The sequence below is a fragment of the Trachinotus anak genome, unplaced genomic scaffold, assembly GCF_046630095.1.
Source record: "Trachinotus anak isolate AG129_WGS33_773 ecotype Australia unplaced genomic scaffold, CSIRO_AGI_Tana_v1 ptg000003l, whole genome shotgun sequence".
Taxonomy (NCBI): domain Eukaryota; kingdom Metazoa; phylum Chordata; class Actinopteri; order Carangiformes; family Carangidae; genus Trachinotus; species Trachinotus anak.
In genome coordinates, this window is record NW_027273854.1 from 24,248,030 (window position 1) to 24,269,216 (window position 21,187).

General features: G+C 41.5%; 1 protein-coding gene across 7 annotated transcripts in view; it reads right to left on the minus strand.

The window, feature by feature from the left end:
* Window positions 1-2,774: 2,774 nt before the first annotated feature.
* LOC139618650 (protein TANC2-like) overlaps window positions 2,775-21,187 on the minus strand; it is a 65,005-nt gene continuing 46,592 nt past the window's right edge. For 6 of the 7 annotated variants that reach the window (XM_071474767.1, XM_071474766.1, XM_071474765.1 and 3 more), the window contains 18 exons: window positions 19,162-19,242; window positions 18,875-19,075; window positions 18,538-18,672; window positions 17,387-17,583; window positions 17,164-17,272; window positions 16,025-16,147; window positions 15,804-15,941; window positions 15,560-15,658; window positions 13,816-14,007; window positions 13,603-13,696; window positions 11,965-12,098; window positions 11,727-11,850; window positions 10,667-10,842; window positions 10,417-10,549; window positions 9,989-10,080; window positions 9,751-9,885; window positions 9,403-9,503; window positions 2,775-7,637 (listed from right to left, as the gene is read on the minus strand). In XM_071474767.1, the coding sequence (XP_071330868.1) occupies window positions 5,729-7,637; window positions 9,403-9,503; window positions 9,751-9,885; window positions 9,989-10,080; window positions 10,417-10,549; window positions 10,667-10,842; window positions 11,727-11,850; window positions 11,965-12,098; window positions 13,603-13,696; window positions 13,816-14,007; window positions 15,560-15,658; window positions 15,804-15,941; window positions 16,025-16,147; window positions 17,164-17,272; window positions 17,387-17,583; window positions 18,538-18,672; window positions 18,875-19,075; window positions 19,162-19,242 (4,173 nt within the window). In that variant the 3' untranslated portion in view covers window positions 2,775-5,728. The remainder of the gene's footprint in view (window positions 7,638-9,402; window positions 9,504-9,750; window positions 9,886-9,988; window positions 10,081-10,416; window positions 10,550-10,666; window positions 10,843-11,726; window positions 11,851-11,964; window positions 12,099-13,602; window positions 13,697-13,815; window positions 14,008-15,559; window positions 15,659-15,803; window positions 15,942-16,024; window positions 16,148-17,163; window positions 17,273-17,386; window positions 17,584-18,537; window positions 18,673-18,874; window positions 19,076-19,161; window positions 19,243-21,187) is intronic. The other variant, XR_011689767.1, reaches the window with a different exon arrangement.

Consider the following 21,187-nt stretch of genomic DNA (forward strand, 5'->3'; position numbering starts at 1 on the left):
ATGCAAAAGTTGGGTCACCTGTAGGAATTGTTTTTGCATTAACTTTGAAGGCTTCATTTGTTTCCATTGTTCCAGGAAAGTACAAGTTAACCAATTTCTTAATCCCTTAAAAGGCCTTTTTTTATTAAATTGACATGATTTTTATTTAAATAAAAAAAAAAAATAAAAAAAAATGGAAAAATTAAACCAAAAACTTGACTGGTGGTTTAGGTCCATATAGCTGACTGCAATGCTGTGATTGGAGTTGGAGTTGTGTTGTGCTGACCATCACAGAAAATTTAACATTTTACCAAATAAATATCAACAAAATGACACATGCTTATAATTCTTATATCTTCAGTATCAGGTTAAAGTTGGTTGAGGAAGAGTCGAGCACATTTGGTGAAATTCACGTTTCAAATCCTACATACAGCCTCTCGTTAGCACCTGTACATGTTCACTTTTGTAGTTCAAAAAAAATCATAGACATATACATAGATGCTCCATTGGCTGCTGGATGGTACAAGAAGGAAATCATGGTGTCCTGGTAAAAAGTTGATGGGAATCTCTCCAAATATAAAGAAGTGTGGAGTGCAGGTGTGTGCTGGAGTGTTACGTGTCTGATTTCCTTTATTACCGCTGTAAGTGGGGGGTGGACTCTGTGGAGTGGGCTGTAGCAGGTCACTGATGGCCAAGGTGGGATACTGGAATCATGGAAGCCTGCACCTTATCCAAGACACTCTGCATCTGCTGTTGCTTCATCAAATATCTTATATACAGCCTCTCTTCCATGTTGCTCCATAATCTGCAAAAATGGATCTACCGAAACCATGTCCCACTTCTTCAAACATGTCATTAACCATTATATTAAACTACATAGGACTAATAACTGCACCGCGGGGGTCCCATTATCTACACCTGCATTGTCAGAAATACTCCCCCTTACTCCTACCTGTATAGTAAGGGATCTCAAAAATCTTTAATCCAATTTAACATCTGCAATCCTGGCATCATACAACGTAATTATCAAGACCTTTCCATAACACATCACAGGCCCTCTATAGCGATTTTTGACCGTTTTAGAGTTAGAGTGCACTGCATGTTGCTGTACTTGTCAATGTGAACCCACTTACACATTCAAAATAGCAAGTGTAATTAATAGAAGTATGAGAATTGAGACAAAGCAATGGACAGAGGGACAGTGTGCAAAGTGAATAGGACTATGGTGGTCAGACAACAAAGAGCCAATTAGTTCCCTAAGGAAGTAATAGAAAGCCTTAAGAGAGTGAATATTGTACTTAGTGTAAATAAGCAACTTTTACAAAAAAGTTTAGCATATCAACCTAAAAGGTCATGAGACAGTATATCAGCGTTGAGGTTACAACTGTTTCTGCTACCCCAATTGTAGGTTTGAAGGACAGATCAGGTCCACATGGCAACCCACCGTGACATCACTCATTAGTTTCTGCCAATGTGAAGCCTCCAGGTTGTAATTTGGCCGTCACCATCTTGGTTTTTTCAAACCAGGAGAAACCATATTTGGACAAGACAGTGGACCTGAGGAGGAGTGAGGGACAGATCTGACCTGCTCTGTACTCTATCCTGATTGACAGGCAGGTCCCCGTTTGTGGTGCAGTCTATCAATCACACAGTAACCCCGCCCTGACGCATCCCCTGCTTTATGGTCTATTTTCCTCTAAATGGGACCATAATCTTAAAAATAAACATCATGTTGTATTGAAGAAGACTTGAAACTAGTGATTGATAAACTCATTTCATAACTCATTCAACTCATTTCAAATCATGTGAGAAGTAGAGCCATTTTCGTATAGGTTTCAATACAATCTGACTTCTTGTTACAACCAGTGGAGTCGCCCTCTGATGGTCATTAGATAGAATGAAGGTTTAAGGCTCTTCAGCATTGGCTTCACATTTCAGACCTGGGGTCAATTTTTATATACAGTCTGTGGTCTGGTCATGTTTTTTTCAAGTCTGTCTTATATCACTGTAACTGTTCCATGCTGATCGCAAACACCCCTTTCTAAAGTGATGTAAGCGGATGTAATTAACAAGCTAACAAATGAGCTAACAAGCTGTAGCTAGCATTAGCTCACAATAAATGCACTGAGTATTGTTGACGTCTTAACTTACTGTCCTGGAGGTTATGGGTCATTCCCAGTGAGGTTTTATGAAACAGAGATGAAAATAGACAGTGAAAATAACTTGATTTGAACTTTTAGAGAGGGCCACTGCCATATTGATCTGTTTTTGCTTTCCAGAGTTTCTTCCAGCACATGACTTTTATTGGACCAGTAGAAGATCAGAAAGAATCCCCTGGAGCATTTGTCCATTTACTGTAATGACTGAACTCAGAAAAATTGAGGAGCACGGAGACTGAAACTGAAGTGCAAAGGAAAAACTATATCCTCAAAACCAAAACAAGAAACACAACCTAAAATTTGAAATGCAAACCAGAAGACAGGCAACACAGGCTGTGATTTTTAGTATAGTCTCATTTATTTGTATTTCATATAGTAGCTCCTCATATTTTTTAATTGATGGTAATTTTACTATATGTTGGCTAGTTTGCAATTATTTTTTTGTTTTTTTTTAATTAAATTTTTAATTAAACTGAAATAAAATGTGGTTTTCTGTTAACAATCATTCCTTGTTGAGTCATTCTCATTCATACTACTTGTATGAGAGGAAGGGACGATTTCTTGGAGTATACCTTAACATTTTGTCAGTACGAAAAGTAACCCCCTCCACTCCCCCAACAGACACACTTACACATCTGACTTTCATTCAGCTTTATTTCTCTTTGTAATGTTACCTCAGCAGTCCATAATTTCACATAAGCTGATTAAAACACATTTTAAATGTTTGATATTGATGCACTAATTGATGTAACAGTCCTGGGTTTTAAATATGAACCTATCTTACACACTGTATCCCCACACTGATCCTGCTCAGTTCCAGCATGGTGTTTAAAACCTGGGGCTTGAATCCTACATATACAGCACAACACACTGTTTTAGCTGTCATCCAGTTCATTGAGGATTTAAAGCAAACTGATGATAGTCTTTACCATCCAAAAAATAATGTACTTCATTATTCTAACTGGCCAGAGTTACATACTTTTTTTCCAGCAGTCAGACAGAGAAAATATCTTGTGAACCACATCTTCTCACAGCTGGAGACTCCTGAGCAGTAAGAAAAAAGGGCAGTGGTCAGAGAGATTGACAGAGAGGTCAGAGGTCATAGGTTACAGCACCAGCAACTCGGAAACCATTTGCTGATTAATTAGAAACATAAAAAAATTTACAAAAAACATGCATTCATTCTTGTGCATAAAACACATTAAAAAAGTAAATGAATAAGGTTCAGGCCCTTGTACTGAAAACCATCTGTTAGTCATAACGTCTGGAACTGGACTGGACTGACTGATTATTAGTTAACTCCCTCCCCTTGTTAGTTTCTGTGACTGTCAAGCTTTCTGCTCTGTCACAGTTGATATTAAATTAAAAAAAAAAAAAAATCTTATTCTTTTTTAAACAATGGCTCCTTGATCAGCAGTAAACCATAGCAAGTCTCCAGAGATGTAGTGCTATTTGAGCGCACCAGTGACGATGAAGGGGTGCACATGGTTAAGTTGAGGCTCAGTTTGAGGGTTATGTAACCACTGCTCCTACAGAGGCAAGTTGGCATACATTAGTCAACTTGACGTTCTAATCTTACAAAACTGGTCTTTAAATGCACTTGACCCATGATACTGTGCTAAAGAACTGAAGCAAACATTTAACATCCCCACCAGTTGGTGAACCCTATACAATAGGCCTAACAAACAAAGCATTGACCTTGTATAGCAGTATCATAGTATAATAGGAAAAAAATTAACATCATATTTCATTCTAACATAACTCTGTTTACTGTCTTAGCTTTTAATTGTTCATATTTTCAAACCAGATGTTTTCCCTTTTAGCTTTACAGGACTTTTAGAGAGATGAAAAAATTATGTGTTTGGTAAATGTACGGTAACATTATCGCAGATAACAAGTTTGGCTGACGTTAGAGCTGATAAACACAAACACATTACACATTTCTTACTTTTTTACTTTTGTGTTTTTGTTTTTGTAAAAGCTAAAACAAAATGACATCAACAGTCTTTTAATGCGGAAGCTTGAGTTTATTGCAGCTCCATGCACACTGCTTCAACATGGCGAAGAAATGCAGACCTTGACAGGCTATGCTATGCCTGGTCACGGTTGCTAAGCTGTGACTGGACAATCACTGTTCAGGGGAGGGGTTTTGCGAATGGCTTATTGACTTTTTTAATGAACTACTGGCAGTAGGAGGAGCCAACTGCCAGATCATGGGACATGTAAGCACTATGTTTCCATGGCAACAAATGTAAAGGCTCCTGGTATGTTTGGAAACCAATAGAACTACATAATACAAAAGACCTTCATAGAAAAAAACAAAAATAAAAAATCTACCTGAAGTAAAAACATCCAAAAATGTTAAAAGGCATTTCCCCGGGTTGTTCATTGTTGAGTGGTGCCATTGTACATGAGCAGGAACAGATTTTAACCCAAAACTGAGAAAAGCTGAACTTCAATGTTGCTGGAAAAGAAGGTTTCTTGTGTATTTTCAGAGTGAAACCCCTCAAAAAGATAAAAAGGCAAATCCAAAAGGAATACAGAGTTTGAAAAGAAACAACATTTATACAGTTTAACACAGACATAACTTAAAAAAGATAAATATCACTTACTTTTATTTTATAAACAGCAAGTCAGGGCTCATTCAATGAGAGCATCATCCTAGTTTCTCAAACTATGGCTTAGGACTGGGTCATTGACCAGCATCTGCTCAGCACAGGTTAGAGAGCCTGGAAATGTATCCAGGTTTCCAGTCTTTGTTTCATTTAAGCGCTTCAAACTTGAAAGGAAAATTTTCATTAAAGGCGTCAACAGCACACAAAGGTAATAGTGGTGATTTTTGAGTCCCTCCTGTCTGGACTGAATGTCACCATCTAGAGTTGCATACATCAACTTGGCAGAAAAACTCTACAGCAGTGTAATACGGGCATCCAGAGACATCAGTTTTAAAATGCACTGTAAGCCAGAGATGACCAGGGAAGGAAGGAGGGATTTTTCAGTGACATCTTTTTGTGTTCATTTATTTATTTCCCCAATCTTCTTCTTCCTTGTTGTGCTTTGTGATGCCAGGAGCTGCCACTTGCTTCAGAATGAAAGATCAAGTTCTTCAGAACATATTTTTTTCCTCTCTTTCCCTTCGTCATTGCTTCTTTTCTGTCTCTGGCTGGTTGACTGACAAATCTGGGCTGTGACAGGCAGTGTTTCCCATATTATACTCATATGTTTAACTTCTTTTGCACAATAGAGGAGTCAGTATGCTTCACATGAAGTGCTTGTCTTTCTAAAACTGACAATCTGACATGCCCTATTCACACAGCAATTGGCGAAGAGATAGCCAAGCTCTTTTTGTGCGTCAACGTACACGAACAAACTACTTAAATCACTTTTCATGTGTACTACAGAGTTTGTACAACCAACAACTATTATTGCCTCCCCGCTGAATCTCGTACGAGCTACACATCATACCGCATCTTACTGTAATAATTCCATAGCCTTATTTGATCTTGGAATATACGGTTACACTAACATCCTTTCAAACAACTTTACATTAACCCTCCTCCCTCGTGTCTGACTTAACATTTAAACTTTCTCTATACATTGGACTCAACAAAGGGTCTTTTTGGTTTGACAGGAGAGGTAGGTCCTGTCTTTCTCTCTGTTGATCTATCTGAGCAGCTCTGAATCACTGGCAGTGTTCGGGCTAGCTTCACATCCACGTAGGAGGGCTTGTTACTGGCAACTTGCACCGAGCCTTCACCCTTGGGGCCGCTGCCTGGCAACACCTCATAGCAGTCGATCAGGTTGTCGTGGAGGAGGTGACCATTGTGGGCGTTATTGTTGCTACGGTTGTGGTAGGCGATGGAGGAGGGCTGTGCTTGACTGAAACCTCCTTGATTGGCAGGGTTTTTGCTAGGCGAGGTGACCACGGTGTCTACTGAAGACACAGCCCAGGAGCGTGAGGGGCTGAGACAGGATGAGGAACTGGAAGGAGATTGTTGCTGATACTGCTGGTGCACCCTCACCTTCTTGTCAGTGACACCCATAAAAGGAGTGGTCCTAGATGACCGCCCCACCTCTCCAGGGTAAGTCCCACCTCCTGCCATGCTTATTTCTGACTGGGGGGAGGAGATCAGAAAGAGATCATCATGGTAACTGGTAACCCCTCCCCCTGAGGCCAGATCTGATGGTAAATCCATGTGCTGGGTAGAAGCCGAGGTCCTGAAGCTTGAGCCATGATGAGTTGGCTGCCCACCAGCGAGGCTGCTGCTGCTGGTGGAGAAACGGACACTGACACTCTGGATGAGAGGCCTGGAGGCAGAAGCAGAGGAGGAGGCTGGGTGGGCACTGAGTGGGCGTCGGACCCCGCCCTGGTGGTGGTATTTATAATCATGCAAGGAAGGAAGGCTGTCAGGGGGTTCCACTGTAGCCTCTGTCACTTCCATGGGGTAGTAAGATGCTTTGGATTGGTTGCGGCTGAACTGATGAGCCTGGGCAAATCGGTTCATCCCCACCCTCTCCCCTCCTGCTCCTCTCCCATAGGCAGATGCAGATCTTGACTGGCAAACCAAGTCAACATCCACATCATCTGGTGGATATGAAGCTCCAGAATTCAGACCAGCCTGGACTTGCAGGCTAGGCCTGCCATCTAGGGCACTGGTGCAAATTCCTTCCCCCAGTTCGGCCAGTTCTTGAGGCAGATTGGCAAACTGTGAGTAAGCAGAACTTCCCAAAACCATGCTGGAGTGGGATGAGGAACTCGGCTGACTGGTTCTGACAACCTGGACTTTGGCTGGTTGGAGCCACTGTCCTTGGACAGGGTTCTGCTTCTGGAAGGATCTCTGATCAGTCAGGTAGTGGTGGTGCTGCACTCCTGGTTTCTGGTCTGAGTGGAGGAGGGCTGAGATGGACTGTGGATAGTGGTGCAGACCTCCAGACACTGATAATGCAGGGATACCTGCCGATATCAGGCTGGCTTGCTGCTGATGCTGCATAGGGGAGGGAGGGGGGCTGAATTGGTGATAGGAAGAGGAGGGAGGAGGAGGAGCAGAGTGACAAGGCGAAGAGGAAGAGGGGGAGTGAATAGGACTTTGGATGTGATGATACAGGTGAGTGGGGGAGAGGGAGGTTGATGATGGCACCCCAGGGCGGCAGTGCGAGTCAAGACTTTGAACCACTGGTGGAGTGTGGAAGGAGGAGGAGTGTGCAGGAGGATCTCCTTCCCTGTAACACCTCTCCTCTTCCTTATCTTCTTCCTCCTCATCCTTGGTGAGCCCCTCCTTGTCTTGCACCTGGAGGGAACCTGGATCTCTGCACCTCGCCTCATTGATGGAAACATTCTGTTGATAAACATGGTGTGATGAGGGAGGGGTAGAGTCTTGTTGTTGTTGTGCAACCTGCCGACACTCTTCCTTGACCCGGGACAGCAAACGCTGGATCTCCCGGTTGGATGGACACAGGCGGCTGGCCTCAATCAGGTCCTCCAGAGCTGCATGGAACTGTCTGAATGGTGACAGAAAGCGAAAATAGAGACAGAAGGACGATTGGGACAGTGTTGCAATACTCAATGCAAGATCCAGTTAAAAAAATTCTACTTGACCTGACATGTAGATGCTTCTATAAGTCAACACCTTGGGCAGTACAGTGCTCACAGTTAATACCGTACAATGTCACAGTGGGGTGTGATCACAACTGACCTCACCTTATCACACCCACATCTGATGACGGGTGTGGTCAGAAGTGCTAGTCAACCCAGAGAGGTCAATGCCACAATTCTTCTCCTCCTAACACAATTGAGTGTTGAATTTCTCTTGAGAAACCTATGAAGTGTGACTGTCACGGTCACAGGTTGTCATTTGTCAATTCTGATTGGTTGCCAAGCTTCAAGAAGACAGGTCTTACTTGATATGATGCTGCCAGAGAGCAGCCACCAGTGATTAGAGTAGAGAAATGGACTCATAGGAATAACAAACTGCAGAGGAAGGTAAAGAGCAACTTCTTGTTTGGACTGTGATTACCCTTATGGTTCTTGTCAACTACAATGAACTGAAACCAATGCAGAGCTCGGTACAGAGTTGTTGACATGAGAATCAGAGTGGGTTGGCCCGCCACAGTGCAATGAGTGGAGTGGGAAAGCTAGTTGAGTTCCCCAGGGTTCAGGTAAGACCTGCATCCTTTTCTTGCTGACTGGCAACTGCAGCTTTTCAGGGAATGTTATGGCCTGTTCGTAGTTGGATCAGTCATAAGGCTTAGTGCTAATTAAATCTGGATCTAACCTACCACCTACACAAACTGCTCACTGATTGTTTGAAGCACTGCGAAAAAGAAATCTAAAAGCCTGAACCTTTTCCTGTCAGTACATAGCCTCTCTGCGGTACCTTCCCATTCCAACACCTTGAAACTGACTATGCCAAGCTAAGCAAGTCAAGCTTTACTACAGTGCAAACATACTCAAAATTTGTTTGGTCCTTAGACATGTAGCACTTGTGGCATATTAGCATGTAGACACGTCCTTGTACCAGAGGTCCAAAACCCCAGCTTTGAGTTAAAGAGCAGTACTCCCTCATGGTCAGCTCAGGACATTTAAAATGTGGAGTTGGGGCCTCTCAAGTAGTCACATTTGTCTTCTTCTGGCAGTTCCTGCCTCCCGACAAGGGGGTGACGTTTGTGGTCTTCATCGTTCACAATACACAAACAACAATCACATTAAAATTCTATTATGAACCATCAAGGACTATTTTCTCTTCCAGAGGAAGTAAGGGTGGGTGATGTGAAAAATCTGCCAAAGACACTCATAAATGTATGGTTCATGCTTTTACAGCCTTTATGCCATCTTCCGCTTAACTTAGAGATAATAAAAAAAGAGAAAAAAGGGAAAAAAACTGTAAAATGTAAGTCCCTTACATAACAAGAAATGTAAAATTTGACATATATGCCCCTATATCATATATGAGTGATACCATATATATTAACTTCAAGGGGATATATTATTATCACATATATACATCGTCAGTATAGCTATAAGGTTATGATATATATGAAATAGCCATAGTAAAATTTGCATATGCACATATATGTGCATAGTGTTACTGTTGTTGACACTAACTGCAATGTCTCTGGTAGCTTAAATATGGTTATATGATTAGCACTTTTGGCACAAAAATATAAATAAAACAAGAAAATTAACATACGATACATTTAACAGTTCATGATGTGGTTGTATAGGCATATGCCATTCAACCTCTTGTCCTTCTGTTGCTATAGTTACCTGCGGCTGCGTTTGGCCCGGGCTCTGGCATAAAAGGCCTCATAGGATTTTGCTTTTAGCTCTAGTGCTTTGGTAGCAAACTCTTCAGCAAGGCTAAAATCCTGCAAGGACAAAAAGACTTGGTGACTTGATGGTGCTCAGGTTGAGACTGAAGACACAAGACTGTGAGATTGCTTTCAGAGTGAAATGAAAAACACAACCTTCTTGGCATCAAACTAAAACATGTAATGAGCCAGTATTAAATTTAAAGTCATATTAAGACCACGGATTACAAATCATGTTGTGATACATTTTTCTCTGTGTGTATCTGTGTGTGTCTGCAGGAGAGAGAGATGTAAAGAGACTCACATTCATCTTGCGGCGGCAGCGTGACAGGTTGAGTAGCACACACACTCTCAGCTGTCTGAACGTCTTCAGTTCGTCTCCTGGAAACTTCTGGAGGGCTGACTGATAGGAGTGAGCAGCCTCCCTCACTTTACCTTGCTACAAAGTCAACCACACACACACACACACGCACACAGACTTACAATATCAAATAAATGTACTTGTGTCTGGTTTGTGATTAAATTGTGCCTGTGTGCGTTACCTTATATAGTTTGTCTCCCTCTTGGATCAATTTACTGAGCAGGACCATTAAGATGTCTGGTTTAGAGGTTGCCATGGCCCAGGTCGCTGGTCCTGCACACACACACACACACACACACACACACACACACACACACACACACACACACACACACACACACACACAGTAATGTTTTATTACCTTTGCTGAGCAGGTCTGTTCGTACATATTTGCCATCAGTATTATTTTGCAAAACTTTTCAAGCAATTCTAAACTTCTAATTTCCCATATTTGTAGCTTGTAATTTGCTAAAACCTTTGAGACCCACATTTGTTTGATACAGTCATTAGTTTTAATGAGGAACTTTATACGCCGGCAGAATGAGGTTAAATAAATAAAACAAAAAGTGGATGAATGATGGGGACAGTGTTACTGAGTCATGTTTCTACCTATCTTGGCTCCCTGTTTGAGCAGAGCGATGACAGCTGAAGTGTTTCTGCAGCCGACTGCTCGGTCCAGAGGACGCATCCCGCTGCAATCCACATGCTCCACTGACGCACCATGTTCCACCAGGAACTGCACCTAACACACAGAAGGACACATACAGGGGTAGCTTAGACTACGGACACGAATGGAATGTGCAGGTAAAGCAAGAAAAAACATGGCAGATACAGTGACAAACGTTTCTGCTGTACACACCACTTCTGGGTCACCGCGAAAGGCGGCCAGATCCAGAGGTGTCCGTCCACTACGGTCAGCATGAGTTGTGGCTGCACCTCTCTCTACCAGCTCTTGGACCAATAGCAGCTGGCCTTTCAGACACGCCCAGCTGAGCGCCGTTAACCCCTCCCTGTCTGTCTGGTCCAGAGAGGCTCCTGGAAATAAAGATAACATTGGGGGTCAGAAGTGTGCACCAGGATCAGACCTAACAGTTATACCATTGATTCTATTGCTAATACTAATAATATTCATTGACCTGTCATGTGATACATCACCATAAATACACAAATATACAAACTTCATTCTTGAGTCCAAGTGAATGCTTGTTCCAGATGTTATGAAATTCCCTCTTGAATGTGACCAGACATGATACTGAATTAAGTGTGTTGAGATTGTGTAACAGCACATTAAAAACTGAGGAAAGCTGAGGAGTTTCGATTCTGGTAATGAGTTCATAAATGTGATAAGCCTTTATTATTGTGATCAAAGGCTACATATCTGCCAGGACCCGTCTACGTGACTACATCATGCATCAACGCTACAGAATGTCCATTTGTTTAGATATGAGTGGGCATGCATGGCTAAAGTCACAACAGTGTAAAAGACGGACCATGAGAGGGAGAAGAGAAGGAGAGAGAGGTGGAAGAAAGAGGGAGAGAATGAAGATGAAGAGAAAGAGAAGAGAGGACAGAATGCAGAGTGACTGTGGTCGTATTTATTCTTTAACTGTAACTTGCTTCTGAAAATAAATCAATCTCTGCAGCCGTTCACCCTTCACTTCAAATTCACTACAGTCCACACCAACAAACAGCAGCCCTGCTAATAACAGACTGTTTTAAATGAAGGCCTGTCTGTCTCTACAGCTGAGGTGAATAAAGTCCAGTTTGAGCATTTATAGTAACATTTGACTTCATTGACTTAATTCAAAGACATGCGCATTTTGCACAGTAAATTTTGATTCTTTTGTTTCCTTGAGTGACAATAAAAATTATTCATGGTTTCATTTTACTACTGCAGACGTTGTTGTTGTTGTTGTTACCATGATCCAGCAGCAGCTGGGCAGTGGGCATATGTCCCTCTGAGGCTGCCGTCATTAGAGCTGTTCTGCCCTGCTGGTCGACCATGTTCACCTCCACCCCGTGATTCAGTAACAACTCCACCACCTGAACAAGAGGCAGAGGGAGACACACACTCAGCATTTCTACAGCAGGAATCTAAATCAATGTGTTAACTGTGTGTGTGTGTGTGTGTGTGTGTGTGTGTGGGCTGTACCATACCTGCCAGTGGCCCCGTCTCACAGCGCTGAAGAGCGGAGCCACACCCCGCCTGTTGCCTTGCTCAACAGCTGCCCCCCGATCCAACAACAGCCTGCACACGGACAGACGACCACCTCCTGCTGCTGCTGTCAGAGCTGAGAGAGAGAGAGAGAGAGAGAGAGAGAGAGAGAGAGAGAGAGAGTTTGTTTCTAACAGTTAGGCACCAATTACACCCTGATGATTTTCAGTGAACGAGCTGACATGTCACAGTTTGTTTTGTTTATTTGCAAAGGTTAAAATAAATTAAATGACACTCAGAGATTTAAAAATATACATTATATGTATATTTTGTATGTGTATCTATGTATATTTTTCTATGTATGAAGAGCTCGAGCCAACCAAACTGATACATGTACAATGATGAGAACTAATTTACAGGGAGTAGATTCATTTTCTTATAGCAGACAATAGAGTTAAGCTTGATTGTCCAGTTATCATCACAGTCTCCTCGTGTTATTCTGAGCTGCAGTGACACTGTCAGGAATGAAGGAGGCTCTAATCATCACTATATATTTAATGTCATTAACTCCCGCTCTGCTGGTGTTTTAAAACTAGAGTGGCTGCATGCAAAGTCTCAGCAAAGTGATTCTACTGATTTATACAAATATCTACTGCTCTTGTTAAGTTAGCACTAATGTCCTTGTTGAGATCCCATGGGGACGATCACCCTGTGTGAGAGCTGACTGGTCAGTAGTCAGGCTGGTGGCAGGTTTAGATCTAATGCTCCGAAGTTAACCTGCTTCAGAGCAGGTTAGAGGTGAAGCATAGGTTACCATGGTGATCTATACCCGTTAAAAGTAAGCCATCAGTTAACTGAATCTAAATCTCACTTGTCCTACAGGCCTCTGGTAAACTGAGGCTGTTGTGTTGATGTGATTTTGTGCTGTAGTGCAAAATGTCCTCCACTAGAGGTCAGTGATGTGGAGCACAGCAGTAACATGTAGCAGAACATACAGCTTCAGCTTTGATTCAGGTGACTTTGCATGAAGCACTAGGAGTCCTGCACGATTAGCATTAGCAGTGTAGCATTAGCACTGTAGCAGCACTACAGTGTTAGTACTAACAATGTATCTTAGTTGTAGTTGCAGTGTAGGATTGTGGCAGTACTGTGTAGTACTGTATTAGTTGTATTTTAATAATAGCAGCATTACAGTACAACAGTGGGACCTGCAGTATCATCGTTTTCAATAGTTACAGATTTTCACCAAGATTTATTTAGATTTTATATTTCTGAAAGAATCAGTTGTGTTTCTTTCATGACGACACTTTTGACCTTAGTTTACAATGAACAATGAGAGAGAACAGCTCAGTGTGTGCTTGCAATTAGAGAAGGTGAAGGGAAACCATAAACTCATAACTCATTACTAGTTGCTCTAATTAACAACGCACACAATAACCTTTGTTATATTATCTTCAGCCACACTTTATATTATTTAAATTAAAGATGAATTATTAAATTAATGAATCTACTGATAAAACCTGTAGTATTAGTGCGATATTAGCAATAGTCCTGAGGTATAAAAATACTGCAGTGGCAAAGTATTAGTAGTAAGGACTGTTTGTATTATGAGTATTTGTTGTGTAGGCATTTTGCAGTACCTGTCTCTCCCCAGAGACTGTCAGATGTGTTGATCTCAGGTCTCTGCTCCTCTTCCTCGTCTTCCTCTGGAAGATCCAGGAGATATGACACTATCTACACACACAAGACACAATAAAAATCAAAAATGTTGAAAACATGCTAAATGGTAAATATATTTTCATTATTCAGTAACGTACAGTATTAGATTATAAAGGTGTGTGTGTGTGGTTGACCTCTGTGTGGCCCATGTTGGCTGCTGCAGTCAGAGCTTGCTGCACTGCCTGGCTCTTGCTCGCCCCCCTCTGGCTACAGCAGGAAGTGCAGCTCCAGTCTGCTTGCTTCAACAGGAAGTGCAGCACCTTGAGGTGGCCTTGCTGAACCGCGTGCACCAACACACACTGACCAGAGCTGTCCACATGACCCACCTGAGTACACAGGGAGACAGAGACTTAGAGACAGTGTCACCTGTAACACTGCAAAGGCAAGCAGTAAACTGTATAAACAGTATTTGTTACCATAGTGACACCTTAACTTTAGCCTAATCTCATCTCAAACACACACACACACACACACACACACACACACACTTGTACTTCCATCTTTGTGAGGACACTCACTGACATAATGCATTCCCTCGCCCCTTACCCTAACCTTAACCATCACAACTGAGTGCCTAACCCTAACCCTGACCCTGACCTTAACCTAAACCTAATTCGAACCATAACTCTAAAACCAAGTCTTAACCCTCAACATGTGATTTGAAGGTGTCTCAAAAAGTGAGGACCGGCCAAAATGTCCTCACTTTCCCAAAATGTCCTCACTCTGTTAGTAAAATACTTTTTTTGGTCCTTACTACATAGCAAGTACAAGTACACACACACACACACACACACACACACACAAAAACCACAAAAAAAACAACAAAAATTGGTCAAAGAGCTTAAAACCAAATGGCAATAACTGCACAGCTACAATACAGTGAAGGCTAGCTGGTCAGAGCTAGCATTAGCTAAAACTAAAGCTACTTACAGATTTTTTCATTTTGAAAATGAAAACATCCAGTCTGATAAAGCAACATCTGCAGTGAGTTATTCCATTTACATAACTACTTGTGGCAGAAACTAAGCTAACTGTGATGGAGAAATACTCTTGCTAAAGCTAACTAGCTTAGCAAATTTCTTGCCATCTCACCTCTCGACTGAAGTCTCCTTAAATCTATTTAATTGTAAATCAATTGAATACACTGATTCCAATTTAAATATTAATAATAGTCAGACAGAGACCTTGCAAAACAAAGATACAGTTAATTCCTTGAAGTTATGAACTTAACAGGCAAGAAAGCTGAAAGACTGTTTTGCATTTTCTCCTCATATACCACTTTTTTTTGGTTTTGTATAGGTTTTATGGCACTGATTTTTAAAAGACAAACAAATCAGGTATAAGGTATAATAAGGTATAAAATAAAATGCATTGAAACCTTTTCCAGTTTGCTGCATAGATTTACAGATTTGTTCTTCACAAAGAAAGTGCCCAAGAAGTCTGAGTAAAGTGCTATAATTCCCATTCAATGTCTATAGGGCACAGTATAGGATATTAAATGCCTGGTATAGTTCAAATAAACTAATTTGTGCCATGTAGAAGTGATTAAAGCTGTCCTAAACAGCCGCACTTGTCATCTTAGACAGAAGCAGGACATGGTAATCATTCTGTGGAGGTAATAGCATTTACAGTCTATTTGACCGTCCAACAAGCTTTTCAGCTGAACCATATTAAACACTTAAGTTGGAGTTGGAGCATCTGTTTGTAGAGCTTGTAATGTGATCGCAGTAACTTTCTGATGGTATACGTTTTTGTTTTGTAGTAAAATCAGACATTGCAGTGTTTATTGGTTTGGTCTACGTGCTGCTATCAGTCCATTTGTCACGTCTCCAAATCCCACAAACTTGAGAGAGAGAAAATGTTGCAGGTAGAGGCTACCTTAGCATTGTGCTGACTCAGCATGATGACGATGTCCAGATGTCCAGCTGCAGCAGCAAATCCTAGAGCAGTCAAACCATCACGTGACTGAGCATCCACCTAAAGATACAACATAGATGCCACAGGTTAGATTGCACTAGATGGAACAAACAAAACAATTAAAACCAGCATGATGTTTCCCCAAAGTCAGGCACCGAAAACATTAAAATATCAACATTTACCCGAATGAATATAAAGCTTTTACCTGAGCTCCGTGGTCCAGCAGCAGTGCCACAGCATCAGTGTGGCCCAGGTGGGAGTGGACACACAGCAGGGGGGCGTTGTTAAGGACATCACTACGGTAATCCACATCAGCCCCACCCATTATCAGCAACCTGCTCACCTGGACAGGTAGAGAGGCAAGTTACAGCCCACCTGCATTAGCAAGTACTGTATGTGTGTGTCTGTGTGTTTGCAGTATGATACCTTGATGTTGGGGGTGTAGAGGTTGCGCAGTGATGAGAGAGAAGGGCTAAGGTTCTCTGTGCTGTAGGACAGCCACAGCCCCTGTAGAACTGAGGAGGAAACCCCAAGCTTCTTACTCAGACCCTGGAGATAGAACAGGCGCCAAGAAACAGACAGGTAGACACACAGAGAACACTGAGACACTGTTTTAGACTTTAGACTCTGTTTTCATGGCGCTGCACTGACCACACAGACAGTTTTCTCTTTTGCTGACCTTAAAATCCAATATTAGGTACTGAAGAACAATTTTAAAGTACTTTAATTGAGTATTTCCACTTAATGCCACTTTATAGATCTACTTCCACCAAAGAGACATTTCCCCTCTAGATGTCTCGCATGGTTTTATCTAAATAACCATAAAAGGCCCAACAAGGTCAATTTATTTATTATGTAACAAAAACAAAAGATTATTTTAAAAAAAAAATCCAAAAAATGAATTTTTGTAGCAGGACTTTTTCTTCTTCTTTCGTCTCCCATAAATCGTCTCACAACCCCTCAGATTTCTCTTGTGACTCTTGGGGGGGACCTGAACCCCTAGATTGAAAACCACTGGACTAGATTACCTTGAGCAGCTGCAGCAGTAAAATGCAGGTTACACATGCATCACTATTAACAACCTAATAATAGATCATATTAAATCAGTCACATGGACAATTTTGCAGAACAAGTCCTTTTACTTTTGATACTATAAATACATTTTTCTGATGATACTTCTACTTGCTGCAGAGAACAAATATCTCAGAGCCTCGTCTGTTGGTGGCATCACTCAGTGTTAATTTAGTGATTCTGTCATCAAGACCAAATGAAATACTTGCAAAAATGTATGTGTGAAATGTAAATGCACAGAAATTATCCTTAAAATCCAAATAATCTGTATTGTTATTTTAAAACACTATTCAATTGTGTACCTTGTGGCAGTACCAAACAGTGTTTTTGCGTGTGTGTTTTCAGGTTGTGTTGCTCTACATCATCCAGAAAGCAATGTGATTTCCTGGGATGCGTCTTTCGATTTGTTGGTCCTGGAGATGCTAACACACTTCTTCACCAAAGACCTGCCACTTTGTGTTGTTGCACTTGTACCTTTCAGTGTGTGAGCTAACCTTGTAGATATGAGCCTTCAGGATGTGATGTCCCAGCTCTAGTGTCTGCTGTCGATTCAGCTTCCCCTCCTGTCTGCAGAGCCAGAAGGCCAGCAGAGTATGTCCACTCCTGACAGACAGACAGACAGACAGTCAGGCTGAGAGCTCACTGAAACATCTCTTCCTTCCTTTCTTTCTTTCTCTGTGCTCTTCACTCTTTCTTTCCTGCTGCCTGTCAGTGTACCTGGGGTCACAGAGGAACCTGTCGTCCTGCCCCTCCTCCCTCCAAACTAGCCACTCCCTGAAGGAGGCGTGGTTTAGCATCCAGCTGCCGTCGCTCCGCCTCAGCAGGAAAGATGAGAGCTGCTCCAGCCGCTGCACGAACTCGGCCCAATGCAGGGCTCCTCCAGTCAGAGCGCTGGCGTTCACCACCTCGAACAGCTGCAGGAGAACAGGAGAGGAGTGGTCACATGTCAAGTTTACTGTTTCATTACCTCCATCATGGAGGTTATGTTTTCACCTCTGTCTTTTTATTTATCAGCAGGATAACGCAAAAAGTACTGATTTGCACCAAACTTGGTGGAGAGGAAGGAGCATGAGTCAGGGATGAACCTGAACATTTACCATGAATCGAATTTTTTTCTCTGAAGTCTGGTCAGTGTTGTTTGACACTGGTCTTGGTGGCCCTTGTAGTTTTCAGTATGTCAAAGATATACCTACAAGACTACTGCTGTGTCTCAAATCAGATACTTCAGTCAGTACACTCACATGTAGTACACTGTGTACACAGTATACTCAGTGGTGCAATGCATGCATTTCAACAGGGTAGTGTTTTCCAAAATCAACCAATTACACATGTATGTGTGTTACGCCTCGCGGCTGCATCACATGATCTAGAGATTCAGCGTCTTGCAGCAAATATAGACAGAAAAGACCTGTTGATGTCTATTTCACATCATACCACCAATATTACACCAAACCGACACCCTCCACTACAATCTCTATGTCTACGCTGAATCTGAGTATGACACAGACATGACAAATAAAAATATATTTTCAGCCAATTAGCAGCTGCATGTGGAGACAGTGGCATTTTAGTGACATTTTCTGTCACGAAAAAACAAAAATTAATTACAAATGAAGAGAAATCCAACATTCGAGTATCCTGCAAACTATGTAGAAACACAAAGCACGCCTGTGTGAACACATAGTTTGTTTTTCTGCAGCAGAACACCAACGGCAGCCGTGGCACACACGCCATGCATCCAGTATGACCCTGGTGTAACCTTAACCCTAACTCAAATTGGTCCTCACAAAGATGGGAGTCCAAGTACACACACACACACGCACACACACACACACACACACTCATTCAGAGACAGTGATGGTGTGTACCTGCTGGTCGGTCAGTGGGTGCAGTGATGCCACGGTGATGTTGAGCAGTGGCAGGACTCTCTCAAAAGATGACTGGGTGGGAAACCTCATGTTGAGCTGCAGCAAGTAGACCTCTGCTAGACTCACAGGGACCACCTACAAACACACACACACACACTTTTAATGTCTTTCTGTTCACTGCAAATACTGTAAATATAACAGTAATTCAGTGGCTACACTAGTACATAACTGACTAACTAAATTGTATTTTTATGGTTTTATATTATAATTAATTTATTATAATTACAATTTCCTGTTGAAATTAATTAATAACCAATTAATGCCCCCCCCTACTCACCTTGAAGCTGGAGCTCTTTAGGACCAGGTATCCTCGCTCTATCAGGTCCAGGGTCAGTTTCAGGTACAGGTATGAGCCTCTGCTCAGGCTCTTCAGGTGGCTGATCAGTTTGGTGAGTGCTGTGTTGTCAAGGCGACCATTGCTTAGCGACACGTTGCTCTGGATCTCACCACTGCTGTGAATACGCTGCATGAGGTAACCCTGAGGAAGAACAGACAGACATATGGATGAACAGGTAGACAGACAGAGAGACATACAGACAGACAGACAGTCTGTGTGCATGCTACCTGCAGGTCCTGGTCTATGGCGTTGTTCTCCTCCATCTGGTCCAAAGAGATGCGGTGAAAAGGCAGAGAACGAGTGGTTTCCTGATTTAGTTCAAAACAAAAAAGAACAAGTTTTGTCAGCAAAACCGCTCCCAATCTGCGTTCTGTACACTGTGGTCTGGCAGCACCGCTGGTACATTTACTTCAGACAGATGTTATTTCAAGACTTAACCCTTCGTACACCTGAGTGGACATACACACCCTTTATTGCGCTCTGACTGACCATTCCTTGAGCCTTTAGTCACTTTTAGTTTACACTGATAACGACAGCAGATTAACCAGAGTGTACTTCTTGTTTCAAGCCAGCAAACGTCAACTTTGCGAGTTGAGATGAAAGCTGATTTCATCACCTGTCATTAGTCTGAGACTTTATTAAGTGTCTGGCTGACTTTTTAATGTTGGAGCCCACTCTGGACCTGCCTGGACAACCCTGGAGAAGCTGATCTTAAACATGTACTTAATGTAGGGTCCTAGTTTATGATGAGGAAAAAGACTCTTATTTTGTTCCAATATAACAATGTTTGGCTGTTTGGCGTAACACACTTAATCTTATTCTCAATACAAAAACAAGATTTTTCACTTCAAATGTTTAAAGGTTTTTAGGTCTGATATGTTTGACATGTGTATGTTATCTTGGGTAATGTTGGCTGGAGTTTAAAGTTTTCTAAATCCAATAAAGAGCCACAGATATTATCCTTCCAACACTAAATTAAACAAACTTAAACCTAATATGTTCTCAAACTGTTCATTTTGTACCAAGGAAAAAACACATATTCCATAAATATCCTTATATTACCCACCTCTGGAGAAAGATCTCAGTGCTTCACCACCTTCTCTTAACTCATAGAACTAAATGAACCTGTGGTCTAGTTTGTGGATTGTAAAACTGGAAACTCCTTATTAGATGAATCCATCAAACTTCGGTGGCTTCTTGGAAAGTTCCACATTCATCGATCATGATTAATTTACGGTTTGTGGTTGACCTTAAATAGATCTTTAATTCCTTTAAAAAGCCAAAAGCATTCCTACATTTTGGATACAATTACATTAAATGCATTATTTACTGGTGAATTTTTTCTTGTTACAATTCCCTGTTTTTGTTTTTGTTTGCAATGACAAAACTCAGTAAATTATGGTTTATTTTTATTTATTTATATTATTTTTTCCTCCTATTTACAGTTGTTATTGTTGCCATGTATCCCTGTGCTTGTATTCTGTGTTTGATGTAATTTGTGTATTTTGTCTCAAAGCCAATATTTGTAGCTTACATTCAAGTAAACACACAGTTTAATCAATTTCTTTAGTTTACACTTTGGCTCATTGATATGTGTTTAGTTTTTTGTGTCATGTTTTCGTTTTGGAAAGATTAAAAACTCTTGATACCACAGCCCCATGCACATCACTTCAGCATGTGGAGAAATACAAAGCTTGAATTGATCCTCAAACTGCCAAAACAAAACCATTCCTTTTTTAAAGGAATGATTACAAACAAACTACAAACTGACTGAGAGTCTAAAATTTTCTTGAGCAAAGTATGTTTTTTTCTGTTGAGAAACCCAGCCATGAACTGTCAGACTTTTGAAGGGACTTTAGAAGCTGCTGAAATGAACATCAAAACATTTTATTGTTAATGTAAGTTTCAGAAGCTCTAAATGAGCTATTTGTAAGTTTTGTCTTCCGTCAGTTTCTTGCCAGGAGCGGGTATTGATTGTGGCTTGACAAGAGCTTCAGCCATTATTGTCTTTATAACACACCCTCTGAGCAGGGCTACGTCTTTGGGGCAGATTGGAGGCTACAGTGAGTCGATATTGGAAATTCGGGCCAGGGCTAGCTGCTAACATCAGTAGAAAAAAAGATGTGATAGAGACAAGAGTTCACACTGGAGTTGCTTTCCACCTCTGGAGACAGCTGTTGGTGAGTAAAGGAATACATTTTGATGCTGAACTTACAACGTTTCTTCTAGACTGGTAAGCAAACAGCTGTTGAT